The 15,052-nt window shown below is 37.6% G+C and overlaps 2 protein-coding genes across 5 annotated transcripts in view; both read right to left on the reverse strand.

Annotated features, from left to right (window-relative positions):
• The window catches only part of mpped1 (metallophosphoesterase domain containing 1), a 33,922-nt gene extending 25,778 nt beyond the window's left edge, over positions 1-8,144 (reverse strand). The window contains exons 1-3 of the mRNA XM_026227201.1: positions 7,640-8,144; positions 6,175-6,558; positions 5,277-5,458 (exon numbers count right to left, since the gene is read on the reverse strand). Coding sequence (XP_026082986.1) covers positions 5,277-5,458; positions 6,175-6,341 — 349 coding nt within the window. The 5' untranslated portion in view covers positions 6,342-6,558; positions 7,640-8,144. The remainder of the gene's footprint in view (positions 1-5,276; positions 5,459-6,174; positions 6,559-7,639) is intronic.
• A 658-nt stretch (positions 8,145-8,802) lies between these two features.
• scube1 (signal peptide, CUB domain, EGF-like 1) overlaps positions 8,803-15,052 on the reverse strand; it is a 68,389-nt gene continuing 62,139 nt past the window's right edge. For 2 of the 4 annotated variants that reach the window (XM_026227214.1, XM_026227225.1), the window contains 9 exons: positions 14,472-14,630; positions 14,152-14,355; positions 13,885-14,046; positions 12,904-13,071; positions 12,653-12,814; positions 12,370-12,567; positions 12,134-12,286; positions 11,341-11,420; positions 8,803-11,253 (listed from right to left, as the gene is read on the reverse strand). In XM_026227214.1, coding sequence (XP_026082999.1) covers positions 11,101-11,253; positions 11,341-11,420; positions 12,134-12,286; positions 12,370-12,567; positions 12,653-12,814; positions 12,904-13,071; positions 13,885-14,046; positions 14,152-14,355; positions 14,472-14,630 — 1,439 coding nt within the window. In that variant the 3' untranslated portion in view covers positions 8,803-11,100. Of the gene's footprint in view, positions 11,254-11,340; positions 11,421-12,133; positions 12,287-12,369; positions 12,568-12,652; positions 12,815-12,903; positions 13,072-13,884; positions 14,047-14,151; positions 14,356-14,471; positions 14,634-15,052 lie in introns of all 4 variants that reach the window. The other 2 variants (XM_026227208.1, XM_026227221.1) reach the window with 1 other exon arrangement.

The following is a 15,052-nucleotide window of genomic DNA, read 5'->3' on the forward strand; positions in this document are numbered from 1 at the left end:
TCCAAACTACAGTGAAACACTATCAATTAGCACAGTAACAAGATCGGCAGTTTAAGACATTAACTTGTAAGCACAAAACACAAGATACTTCTCTTTTCAATATGAATAAGGCTTTATTAGATAAATCTAAGACATATAAACTAATCTAACACATAACGCACGCACACACACATTCACACAAGTTGCAGGAAGATCGAAAGTTAGGGAAAGATGAGTTTAAGAGAATGGAAATATGGAATCCCAAGTTTACAGCAATACGTTAAATTGCATAGACATGAACAACCATCTATCACTTAATTAACGCTCGCATTGAGTTCCTCGATGGGGTTAAAATTATATTAGATACACCAGCACAAATGTCAGAGTCTGGATGTAAAGTTACTTGCTTCTCCTGTGAAAAAGGAGTCTCGATGAAAGGGCTATCCCGAGGTCGTTGATTGGCTGGAAGTTCAGTCGCTGAAGTGACGTCTTGGGAAGCCTGTGGTTGTTGGGCGTTGGCTGAAAGTGCAGAGTCGTGTACGCTGGTTGAAGTTGAACGGGCAACCGAGGTCAGGCGTCGGAGACTCGACGTTACAAAACTTAACTCAGAACACGAGACTCTCAAACGGAAAAGAAAAGAAATAAAGTTTGATGAGACTAGGTTGTGTTCCTTCTCATCGTGGCTAAGTAGCAGCAGGCGTGCAGGCTGAAGCACGCAGAATCGCGCTCAAAGAACAATGATGATTAAACAGCATGGCTAGAAGCTAAAAGCTAAAGCTAGGTAGCAAAGCTACAAGCTAAAAGCTAAGAGCAGGCATGACTAATAGCAGAGACTAAAAAGCAGACTAAAAGCATGACTGGTAGCACGAGCAAGGCTAGAACTAAAAGCCGGATTTTGTGGTGTCCAAAGGTATATAAACTTGCCTGTTGGCCACACCTCAAATGTTGTCTTGACCAATCAGATATTGTCTTGGCTCGGGGGTATCATAAATCATATGTTTATCTTACCAAGCATGTGGTCCGAATTTTCCTGCTCTGGCAGGGTCTAATTTTGGACATGATTCCTATAACACGAATATGATATATTTTACAAATAAATGATTGTCAGGACAATATCTAGCAAGAAAATTGGATAACAGACATACCAAACATAATTACAAATCGTTAAGCTATGCCATAGGTAAAAAAAAAAACATACACAATAAGTGATTATAACATGATAGTCAAATGTGTGGGTTACACATAAATGAATATGGAGTGAAGCGATGGACTGATTCATCAAGTCTTTTTGAGTTCATTCTGGTCAAAAAAGCAGTTTCTTTGCCATTCTCATGTCATAGGGATGTTCTGTAGAGACAGAGGTTTAAAGCCCTTCCCCCCCTTAGGAATTTCAGTCTGGTTCTGCTGGGTGGGGGAAGTCAATGGAAGTGTTTAACTTGATCTCCTGGGTTTACATGTGATGTCCAGCGTTGCATTTCCATTACGAACAACACATTTGGCACCAAATTTCTCTTCTTTGAATTGAAATGGTAAATAATTGGTGTTAATGTTGAAAGCTGTTGTGTGAACAAGTTGGTTGGTCATCTTGCTTGGTTCTTGTGGCACTAGAACTGATTTATGACTTCCTGAGGAATTCGGCTCTCGTGTTTCAAACATCGCTTTGATAGACTCTTTAATTTGTTAGGTTCGACTCATTTCTGTTACACTGTACATAAAACTATACATGTTTGAATATTAAAAACTACATGTATGAGATACAGAAATTAAATGAAAATGTTCTCTTTATGTTTTTTTTTTTTCTGTTCAGAATGCTTTTCCTTTATAAAGAAAAAAGTGTGTTTCTTTTTTCTTGTTTTTACATTAGAAGATTTCAGTCTGCTCCTAATTATACTACAAAATACCTGAAGAATGAGTTGTATGGGCTGCATTTGTAGTGCTCTTATTTCCATTTTAAATCCTGACAGGTCATGGTCACTATGAATTGTCATTTAATTGTCAATTTAATTGTCATTTTCTTTTAATTGCAAAAAAAGCATTTAAGAAAAAGATAAGATGTTACAGTACTAAACAGATGATATGCTGTACACACACAGGTCCATAGACACAAAGTATTCAACCACAAAACTACACAAAGATTTCATCTTTGTCTGAGATTGTTTTACACTTTAAGAGAGAAACCGTAAAGGAGTGTCAAGCTTCCTCGTTAATAATCCACAGCTAAACCTTCAGCTGAGTAAACCCATGGCAGGGTGGGAAAGAAAAAAACGCAAAAAAGAGAGCTGTAGAGCTTGAAGGGAGAAAAAGGGAGAGCACATTAAAGTTTCAAGACGGATTTCTCTCCAGATACAGACCAGAGAGGGAGAACGGAGGGAAAACTCCAAAGTTGAGAGGAGAGAGAGGGAAAAGAAAAGGAGTGAGAAAGGTGTAAACTTTTCTCCCAAGATTCTTCCACCCCACACACTCGAATACACATCTCACACGGCCCACACAGCTGTCACATCACCATTGGGCTAATCTATTATTCATAATGTGTGGACAGGACAGAACAAGACGGGAGAACTTCCGAACCTTCCTGACCTGAGAGAAAGAAAAGTATATTATCCATTTCAATTCGCTTCTCTAACCCTTGTCTACACATAATGACTTCCACACAGAAAAGGTGTAGGAAAAACAATGCAAGAACAGACTCATACTCAAAATTCAGCCTTAGCTATGCCGCAAATTGTCTTAAACTTACAGAAAACCAAAAAATTGGACTGGATTATTGGAGTCCACGCTGACATAACTTACTAAAACTATTGATTGCATTCTTTAGCAAAACGTCCTGCCAGTACAGCAGATTTCAGCCATTTCTATGATCTCCAGAAAGGTTGTAGTATCACTTGTGATTACTGGGAAGTCATGTCAGATCTTTCCTTTTATGCAGTTCTTGAAAGATCCAAGAAATGATCCTGAAGCATGTTCTCCGGTCGGTGTAAGCACGGAAGATACAAGAGGAAGACAAACACGGTTTCTTGTGCTAGAACAGTTCTTCAGCAGGCAAATACATTTCAAGGATTCAAGGCCGATAAACACAAACGGAGACCTGAGGATACAGATTTGCTTAAAATCACACCGCTTTAACTGCGCTTTGACACTTCTGCTACACATTCATATATTAGCACTGTTAATTCATGAACATCTGGACTTCCTCACGGTTTCTTCGGTCTAGTTCAAATGAACTGATTGGGCAGACAAACGGGCAAAAGAGACAACGCTGTAATAATTTCTCACACAATTGAAACATTTGCAATCTTGTTCATCTTGTCAAAAGACAAAAACACTCATTTCATAACGAATAAAAAATTGAAAAGTAAATTATGTAAAAAGGTACTAAATGACCAATAAGTGTTAAGAATGGGACATCTCCAGGTCACAACAGTGGTCAAATGGTCAACAGGCTACAACGACAATATAATCATGAGCACTAGTGTACTGTATGGCAATTAATAAATCTAATATATCATATTAATTTTTTACTTAGGAAAGCCTATAATTGATGATAAAGAGACCAAATTATTTTGGCAGATAAGTAAATTATTACATAGACATTTCAAAAAGCGGCTTTAGAAGACAATAAATTATGTATTTCCATATCACGGATCATAAGTCATTTAGTCCACAGCAATCTACTGTATTCTGCAATGTTTTTGTGTAGTAAACACACACAAGATAGAGATCTTTGATTGCTCTGACACATCTTACTGTTTATTTTCAGTGTTTCACACTGTGAGCACCATTTTATTAAAGCATTCCAGCTGTGCTAAAACACCCAATATAGTAACAACTATGACACATAACACCAGTTTACTAAGCTTTTACACAAATCTCTGTTTTAACCTACAACTAGAGATGGTTCCACGTTATCTACTACAAACAAATTCACATGCTTCCAGACCTTCTCTGAGTTGCTTTATTGCACGTGGCATCCACCATGCCTACTTTGAGGTCTAAGGTGATACTCTATTTTTAAAGTAACCCAACTGACTAAAATATTGAAGCGGACAATTTCAGTCTCGAAGAGTCAATGCAAAAAGAGAGGAAACCGATTTTGCAAAAGCACTAAAGTGTGTAAGCAAAAATGAAAAAAATATATATAACTGACAAGGAAAATTTCCACGAGACTAGGTTAGAGTTAAGAGCATCACCATATGAGGAGGTCCGTGAGAGCCGTGAGTGTGTATTTGCACACACTTTAAAGTATTGTGAGGTAAAAAGTAAATCATATCTCTGAGGATTGTTGCTGGATAAAGAAAGGAAGCATGTGCGCTGCGAGTTCTCTCAGATATACAGGAGCAAAGATACAGAGATGAGAAAAAGAACCAACGTTATAAATATTTATACAGAGACAAACGCAAGAACAAACGCGAGAACTTCCTTTTTGGCACAGGGACGGCATGCCAGAAAGAAAGAGAGAGGCAGGACAGCAGAGAATCAATAGTGGTAAAGAAGATGAGACACACGAGCGGGAGTCTTTATCTGACTGGTGTCTCCTGCACCCCGCTGACAAACCTCCATACATCCATCCATCCATCCAGATCTCCTGCTTTCTATTCCCTCTCCTGAAACAACTCCAGTCATCCTTCTGATTCTCTTTATTACTGAGCCATCCTCATCTTTTTGGACATGCACATGTGTACATAGCCGTTATAAATTAAAAAAAAGAGGCATGCAGAGGACAATGACCTCTACATGCCTCTCTGATGGTCTATAAGATAAACATCTTAAACCTCCATATTCTCCTTGTGATAAAAGGACTTTTATCAAAGGCTGCAACTTCAAATATATATCTTTTTTTCAGGATTTCTGATAAAAGACCTCTGTGTTTCATTGCCTATCAATATATAAAATAATAAAATTAACAATAACAATTTATCTATAAAAAGCTTTTGAGTTGTGTTTTCATAGTGCATAATTCATTATTTCAAACATCTAGGCTTCCGCAGATTTTGAACATGCAACATTCACAGATCTACACACATCCCACATGTCTTGCATGTTCATTTATTTAATACTTTGGCTAATATAATTATGCTTGTTTGCTATGAATAATACTGCAGCTCTCTCAGCTCTGTTTAATATGTTTTATCATATTTAAATCCAAAAAATCAGTGCAGATGTATGCAGATTTAGCCCTATGACACTTTTAGAGATGCAATGATCCCATAAATGTATTTTGTAAAAAAAAATGTATCTGATTTCAATTTAAGTTGCTGACAAAAGCTTCTTAAGGAAGAGAGAAAAAATACAATTCTCACCGAGCCAGTCGTTAAACTTCTTGACTTCACTGGGCAGGCCGAGCTCTGTGAAGTCTCCAGCGTGCAGTAAGACGTCACCGTACGGCATCTGAATAGTGTCAGTGCGTGAGTGTGTGTCAGAGATACAGACAAACCGCGTGTAGCCCGGGGGCTTGGGGGAGTCGTGGGGTAACGGATCTACCCTGTGGAGAGACAGAGGGAGAGAAAGAGGTGTGGGAATACATAAGGTTATATATCGTTCTCTCATGGCTTCCCAGTTGTATTTGCAGAAACGGGTCTCTGAGGGACATGGCAGAGTTTTGAATAAGGATGGCCCACTTTAGAGCATCTCCTACTGGGTCGACCACATGCACAGGTACAAACTCATACACACATTCACATTTGCAAATATATAGTTGTGACCTGTTTTCCTTTGTAAATTGGCATGAATAAAAAAAAAATCACATATTTTCAAAAGCGATTAGTTAGTTAGCTCCCTGAACGCTTGGTCAAGTCAGGTCACTTTTATTTATACAGCACTTTGTTAATACAATACAGTTGAAAATTAAACAATGATGCAAATTTCTTAGAATATGAGACTAATTCAAGTTAATGTTGTTAAAGCAGCTCTAAAGACGTAAGATGCTTAAAAAAAACAGCTTAAATTTTGATGCAATAACCAAACATACTTATCTAAATGTTCATGGCTGTAGCAACAGTGTCTTAAAGGTGATGAACATCCCCCGAGAGAATTTGAATGCGCAAACTGTCAGCTAAAGCAAAGCACGCTGTCAGAATGCAAATTAAAGTGCTGCTGCTAAAAATCTAAATTGAGAAAAAATAATAATAATAATGGACGAAGTTTTTGGACAACAAGTCACCCATATATGACCCATACAAATTGTGCATGTTTTCTTACATATGGACGTGGGGCGGCTGGAAGCGACCCTGGTTGATGTTGTAGAAGGTGAAGGCTTGAGTCGGGTTGGAGCTGTACTCGTCCACCTCTACCACTCCTCTTCCACTTCTTTGAGACTGTTGTTGCTGTCGTCGGGCTGCCATGATTTCAGAAAGTGTGAAAGCCATGGCAATACACACACACTATTGCTTTCTCTCTCACACAGGCGCACTTGTCCGGAAGTGCTTGTTTAAAGGGCCTCCACTGGGGTGAGATGGTCTTGTGTAAGTTTTTGGGACAGTCCAGGACCGTATTCAGTGGTTGGCCCACCGTACAGCTCCGATGCTGGGATAGCGAGCCTGCATGCTTCCCCTCAATCACAATGCACCAGCGGCCACAATACACCTGAGGATAAAAAAGTATGAGATACAAGATAAAGGGAGATGTGAGCGGTGACAGCGGCATATTATCAAAACCCACAATCAGACATGCGGTTGACGGCGGTATGTCCCACTCTCCTGTGCGTTAGTGCTGAGATCTTACACAAAGCCATGGTAACCATTCTGTCAAGATTTCTGTGTCTAACAATAGAGTTCCCTGCACTTTAAAGACGGAAGAAGAAAAAAAATGCGCCGCAATAGAGACAATTGTTTGGGAAGACAGAGGACACAAAAGCCCTCAGAAAGAAAGGGGAGCTAAAATGTTATTTTGAACTGAAATAACAAGGAGGAAAGAAGCTGAAAGCTTTCTACTCCATTCCTTGAGAAATACACTAGTGCTCAAACTATTTAGAAAGACCTAAAAAAATGTAGTGATATTATTATTTTTTTTTTCCTATTCTACATAAAAGATGGATGATGACTAAGCAAACTAAGTAAAACTATGTGGGACTGAAGCTTTGAATAATAGTAGCAGTAGATGGTTAAGTGAAAACAAAACAAAAATATCATACATTACTCTTACAAAAAAATAAAATAACAAAAAAAGTAAAGTGGCGATGCATGGTAAACTAAAGGAATCAGATGTTTAAAGAATGATACTTAGATATAAACCATGGGACTGAATGTTTGCCATGTATTTTATTTAGCATTTTACTTTATTTATTTTATTATTTATTACTTTAAATTTTTTTAGGGTAATATGGTTCACAAAAAGAGTCTAAATTAACTACAAGTTTAATTGGCTTGACTGCATGATAAGTTGCTTTTCACGGAGTCTAATTTTACAAAATGCCCTATGCCAGACAAACACTGTATGCTTTTAAGGAATTTGTTTAGATAACAAATAAACAAAAAACAGAATATCATTGCCAAAAATCAATCACGCACGTTTAACAAGCGTTCAGGTATCGGCTGTATCTATGGTAACGTTAACTGTCTCCGCTTTCCAGACAGACTAGCATCATTTATAAAAGCGCACTCTTACACATATTCATGCATATTCAAAAGATATGCGGTGCTGATTTACATACCAGAAATATACTTACCTATTCAAACTCAAGAGTCTGACGCCAAACGTTTTCGGAGACGTGCAGGTAAAGACGCCTAGTACATAACAGAGAAGAGCTCCTGTTTGCAGAGGATCGCGCTGGTTTGTTTGAACTGAAGTCGCGTGGTGCCCCGGTGTGTGTGTGTGTGTGTGTGTGTGTGTGTGTGTGACACTCCCCCTGAGCTGCTCTGGATTTTTCTCTCCTCCTCTTGCGAATCCTACTACGGCCAAGAGCTTTCAGTCATGGTACTTAATTCATAATCATAAAAAAGTATTTCGTTGTTGCTAATAGAACCGGTGTTGTTGTTGATGTAACGTCATCCGCAGACATAGTATGATATTATATTCGATAATAATCTATATTAATTTAACTAAATCCATGTTATTGTGTTATTTGATAGTTTTGTACACAATTAGTTGTAATTTTGGACGTTTTTTATCGTTGTATATAAAACACCTTAAACGCGAAAGCGTGTTCAAACAGAAATCTTTCCTCAGCGGAATCAAATCCAACGTCTCCCATTCAACCAATCAGTAAGGCGTCTGCTGTGTCAACGTCACGCACGTAATTAATATTCATGAGACATTCCTTTCCCGTAGTAGGATGTGTTAATTAGCCCGTCAAGTCACTTGTTTCAGTCGGAGGGGTAGCTTAATATTTAATAATAAATACCATATAAATCTATTACTTATCTGTGCAGTCTAACCAAAGATGGTATTTTTTGTCTAAACATTGACTTGCATGCAAGTAGCAATAGCTTTTTAAAACGTATAGATAAAAGTGTACTAATCGGACATCAGTCGATCTTGAACTGTCTGCTAGTTTAAAATAAAAAATACGAATATCAACCTTTTTTACTTTACAAACGAGTTCAAATATTCAGAAAAAAGCAAGCAAAAAAAAATAATAAATTAAGAATGAATTCGAAATTGCGAAATCTTGGTGCACACTGCCCCTTTGCGGGGAGACATCTGCATTATATTTTAGGATATGTTAATAAAAGAGGGCGACAAACCATTCAAAATGACGTAAGTTGACATTAGGGTCATTTTTCCTAATTTTCTTAACGTCCACTTCATTAATTTTACCTAATATACTAATAATTAGTATATGATCAACACATGTTTCAAATGAAGAGCAGCACAACACACACAACATAGGATTTGAATGATTTATTAATAAAGTGAGGTCTTAACAACAGTTCCCATTCTCTTCTACACATCCTCCGGGGTTGATGTCACACTACAGAACTGTTCATTCTTCTGTAATGTGGTCATTTATCATGATGAGAAGCATATCAAACACAGCCTTCCAGAACAGTCCTGTACATATTAGACTGTCACCTTCCCCAGTATATTGTTTCCTTCTACTGTAAATATTAACTTTAAAAAAAACTAACATTTGTACATCATTTACACATCTTTATTCATAAAGCTTACAAATCACGCCAGCAGCAGTCTTGAGTCACTCTCTCCATCTGAGGGGCTAAGTACTTATATCTGTGTGTGAAGCCATGGAGGTGTGTGTATAAGTTGATATTACATGTCAAACATTCGTCGTCTTCTTTTCTAACGGCAACAGTTCCTCAAATAGTCACATGCCTTTTTTTAGTAATCAAATAAGAGTATAACATGTGATTAACACCAACAAAAATCATAGACAACCTGCGGTTATTTCACAAATCATAAATTACTGTGATAGCATAATAATACGGATTAGGTAATGCATTTGTGTGTGCATGCATGAAGGTATGTTTATTTATGCTGGATGCAATAGTGAATGTGTTTCCCTGTTGATATGTGGATATTAGCAATACAAGCATGAATAAGTGCTCATATAACAAAGCAGCTTTAGAATGATCACTCCGTCCCTCCCTCCCAAACTGGAATATATGCAAAACAACGCAGAATACTGCAAAATGAGTTAATATTATCTGTATTTATGTGACTTTATGGCACATTTAGATGTTTGTGGTTTGGTTTTTATTTTTCTGCCTTTTCTCTCACTCCTCTACAGTCCATACACTTGAAAAAAGATCACTATATCAGTTTTCACAAAATGGGCAAATAATATTGAATAAAACTGTACCAGAACTAGAGACACTCACACTATATATATATTTTTTTTTTTTTTTGTTTTGTTTGTTTGCTTTTGTATTCTGCTGATTTATGAGGTGAGATAATCTGATCTCTGGATTTTTTTCAGCCAGCTGACATTCACATAATTCAGGTAATGTCATCTATTCAACAAACAGCCTCTGATTTTCATCCACAGTTCAATAAGAAGAGCAAAATATGAGTCTTTGTGCACAGCACAAAGGTGATATGTTATTACTATGTAATAGATGTGTTATAACTATGTAATAGACTGTAAGATTCTTAATCCAAATGGAATTCTTTGTTGTTCTGAATCAAAACTCTCCCATTTCCATGAGTTTATGACACAACCAGCTCAGACAAAAATCTGACTTGCCAAAAATCACCATATTTACAATTCCTCCAAATGTTTCATGCACAATAACAGCCAGGTTAATGACAAACTCATTGCATCATGTGAAATTAAAACACATGATAGAAGCAATCTTATACAGTACTTGTCAGGCTAGGTACAGACCCAATGAAACATTATGGTACTTCAACACTTTTTTTATGTTAAACTGCAAAAAAACCTTATCATGAGATGATTATTATGAAATCTGTTTCTGGTTTCAGGAGAGAGATAGGTGGGAATATCTTTCTGCATCCTGTAGAGGGGAACATTTCATGTTTCTACAACCAAAGTAAAACATCTCTATACAACAAAAACATTAAGAAACACTTACAATTCCTTATTCTCTACAATATAAAATTCAAGTGCAAATGAAGCTCCAAATACTAGTTAAACAACGTACATGAATCTCTAACTCTCGTACCGACAGGTAGTCTTTGTCTTTTATCTTGTTTTGTTGTTGTTGTTTTTTTTCTTTCATTTATCTGGCTTTGTTTCTCATGTTGTGGTCAGAGCAGACAGCAAATCCTTTCTCATACAGTTTGAAAATAAAACTTTAAGTGCACTAGGATATTAAAACCCCTTGTGCACATTAGGGGCATGAAAATAACCTTTTCAAAACAAGAATATATATCTGTGTGTGTCTGTTTGTGTCTTAATACGCCATAAGCTTGCACATAATTTTTTGTTCACAAACACACACACACATATACATACACACACACACATATACAAATATATACTGTAGATATCAAACATCCAAAGAGGGCTTTTTGCAAAATCAAGCACATAAATATTAGCAAACAAGAAACAAACAAAGACAAAAAGGGACAGATGGACAAATCTCAGACAGGAAGAAGGCCAAACGTCTTTATCTTCTTGCAGTAGTGAGGCCTTCTGGGAGCTAGTGGAGAAAAGACAGGAAGAGAGATGGGGACAGAGCCGGGGTCGAGGAAGAAATGTTCGGGTTTCTATTTATACGGCCGTAGAAACCTGGAGACTTTGGAGCGTAGCAGTTTGATAAAGGAACGTGGGAACATCTCCTTTGATTCCTGCACGGTGTATTTAAAGTAGTTGTGAGGGTGAGCCAGCACATCGAACAGAGCTTTAATCAGCTTTTTATCCTGGAAACACAGAATCAGATCATTAAAAGTGGAAGATTAAGTCAAGTTTGTTGACAGTTGCTTGCGGTAATGAAAACACACACTCACTTTTAGTATCTCCTGGTGGTTTTCTGAAGCGTACAGTCGACCATCTCGAACAATGTCCTCTATAAGTTGCTGGTAGTCTTCTGTAAGGACAAACACGCATTGCTTTCATCAACAAAAACTGATATACAGTATGTAGTATTTATTATTTAGGAATTTTTGTTTTACTTTTTTTTTTACAGTCACTACTGATTTTCAAATCTATTTTGTACCATATACCAATTTTAGTAATATTTATGAATGTAAAAAGGCTGTATTTATTTAATAAAAAAATATAGTAAAAACTGTAGTATTGTGAAATATTATTATAATACAATTAAAAATAACTATTTTCTATTTTAATCTATTTTAAATATTAAAAATGTATTTTTTTATGTTATTTATTCCTGTGATGGTAAAGTAGAATTTTGTTAATGCCACATGATCCCTCAGAAATCATACTAATATGCTGATTTGATGCTCAATAAACATTTCTGATCATCATGTTGTGGAGAGTTGAATATTTTTGTGGACGCCATGATACATTTTCCCCTCAGGAATCCAGGACAGAAATAAAAATAAAATAAAATAAGCATTTTATAAGATTAAAAAATGTCTTAAATGTCACTTTTGAGCAATTTAATGCCCGAATTAAAGTATTATTTATTTATATATTTTATATAAATCTGACCTCAAACTTTTGAATTGTGTATTATTAATAAACACTGACTAAATTTACTATTCCATTCACTTCTAATGTAACCTTACTGTGTGTGAATGAAAATGAATACATTGTTGTGTTCTGACTTTATCTTACCATCATAAGTGACATACGGAACCTGAAATCCCTTTCCACTGTTTCCCTCATTAGATTTGAACTGGATCCACAGCTTGCGTGAGCGGGAGGTGAAGGCAATCGGTCGCTCGTAAGTTTGGCATGTCTCATAAGTTGTGATGGAAGTGGGCTGGGCTAAAAAGAGAGGGGAAGAGCTCAATCATGTGGATTCTTGCTGCAATTATTAACCAGCAACCAAAACGATAGGTAAACCATACCACTCTTCCTCATGACGAGAACGTCCCCGCACTCATCCTCAATAGGGAGGAAGATTTCTGGTACAACAATAAGGATGCGCCTCTTGTTCGGAGGGTTAATGGTCCAGACACAGTTCACATTAGATGGATAGTCACCAGGATAATTGGGAGATTCGATGTAGCCCATTAAATCACCCAGCTCACCACCACATAGCTGATCTAATAAAGGGATAAAAACAGACAGATCCTTGAAATCACTGCTTATTACGTCATCTGTAAATGGATTTGCAAGTATCTGACTTACTTTTGCAGTGAGACACATTGTTAGCGCCGTCAAAATCTGTAGTGGTGTTTCCAGGGCAGGTGATACAGTAGTTCTGTCCCGACTCAGACTGATAAGTACCCGACGGACACCGGATGCATCGGTGCGTGGTGGCATTATAATAATGCCCAAGAGCACAGTGAACTGGAAATATGGGGAAGAGAGAATGCAAAATATATAAGAAATAAGCACATTTAAGTGTTAACCAGGATTAGCTTTGCTTCCCAGCATACCTTTGGCTTCACAGTCTCTAAAGGACGTGCTGCCCGTGTGTTTAGTCATGAGTCCTCCTCCACAAGAGAAACACAACACACGGCCCGGCTCAGGCTGGAAGGATCCCAGAGGGCAAGGCTGACATGGACGGAAACCATCAGCAGAGAACTGACCGGCAGGACACTGGCCTACAACCAGAGAAAGAATTATATTATATTATACAATTTTAAACATATAAGAAATAAAAACAGAACTTTTTCAAAAACATTTTTTTTGAAAGAAGTCTCTTAAGGCTGAATTTATATTAAAAAAAAAACTGTAAAAATAGCAATATTGTGATATGGCGTTACAAATGAAAATAGTGTTTTCAATTTAAAAATGCAATTTATTCTTGTGATGCAAAGCTGAATTTTCAGCATCATTACTGTCGGTCACAGGATTCTTCAGAAAACATTGTTATATGCTGATTTGCTGCTCAGAAAAAAATATTTATCATTATCATCAACGTTAAAAACTCTTTTAATAACTGTCTTAATTATTTTATGTGATCTGTCATGGTTCAGTGAGTTGTACGTCATGGAACTTTAATTCCACCAGGGGGAGCTAAAAGCAAAGAATTCTCGATCAATAGTCAATTGAACTGAAACACTGAAGTATTATGAGCATTGTGTGCACTGTGGCACGAATGAGACTCACCTAAAAATGGATTAGAATTGGTTTGTGGTTGTGCTTGAGCAACTTAAATGGTCAAATTAAGCTTCTACCAACCAATTGATCTAGACGTTGCTCAGCCTTTCAGTAGAAATCTCACATTTGCATGATAATGAGCAATTCTGCAACTTCAATTCAGGCTATATTGACCCCGAATTTTAAAATGTATTGATTAATTCTAACAAAGGGGATGGTCTCGCATGAAACATTTCCAATAATCAATAGGTGTTTCATTACCATCACAAAGCTATTCATTGATTGAGTGTATGATAACATGTATCCACACACACCTCCGCACTCGGAGACGTTCTTGGCCCCTGCGATGCCCTGTCCCTCGGTGCTGGGGCAGGGCTCGCAGGACAGCTGGCCCTCTCTGTCCTGATAGGTTCCTGGTGGACATATCACACACTGTTCCTGTTCTCCGCTGTAGAATGTTCCCACACTGCAGCTGACTGGGAGACACATGAACCCACAGAAGCGCACCCAGACACACAGACTTATCAAACCGTCTTCAATACACCAGATCAGAAAATAAAAGCGTTTCCTAGAATACTCACCACACTTCCCGTCGGTGAGGACTTGTCCTATACTGCAGGTCTCATCTCCCTCTGTCTGCCGCACGGCACGCTGGGCCACCTCGTACGCCGTGCCGGAGAACTGAATGTAGAACTGCTGCTTACTGATGGACTTCCTTAGTGTGCGCATGGCATTCTGCAGCCTCTGTTTGGTCTTCTCACGCACACAGTCCACATTACATGATTCTGACACACACATGAAGATGAAAACGATCAGATTCACATTCTAAAGGCACAGATGGGACCACATGGAAGTTGTGTACACAGAGAGATCTACTGTAGACGCATGAAGGCAATGTTACCTGAGGCTTCCTCTTCTTTCATTTCCATCTCAAACTCTGCTGTGATGTGGGAGACTTCCTTGGATGGAGATTTGCGGCCACGACGGCGCTTTTTGGACGAGTCGCACTTCAGATTCACAAATGTCACCTGACAGTCATCTGTGCAGGGGAACTGACCAGCTGCTGAAAGAAAAGAAAAGATAAAAGGGACCAAGAAAAGGAAAAGCAAAACAAATAAATGAAACAAAAAAGAGGAAGAAAGGGTATGGGATAGGAAATAAAATAGAGACAGAAAATAGTAATGGGTAAAAAGGTGAGAGAAATAAAGGAGGAAGAAAAAAAGAGAAAGGAAGAGAAGGGAAAGGTTGAAGAGATAACGCAAACAAAACAAGAAAATGATTATGAAATGGAGAAGAAAAATGTATAGTAAACAGGAAGAGGAAATGGAAATCAGAAGCAAAAAATTGTGAAAGGGAAAAGATGAAAAGGAGAAGATAATAGGTAATGGGAACATGAAGAGAAAAGGAGAGAGGGAAACAAGGGAGAAGAAAAAAGGGAAAAAGGAGCAGAAAATGTAAAGGAAAAGAAAAAGGAAATAAATG

This window comes from Carassius auratus, chromosome 4 (genome assembly GCF_003368295.1).
Source record: "Carassius auratus strain Wakin chromosome 4, ASM336829v1, whole genome shotgun sequence".
NCBI lineage: Eukaryota > Metazoa > Chordata > Actinopteri > Cypriniformes > Cyprinidae > Carassius > Carassius auratus.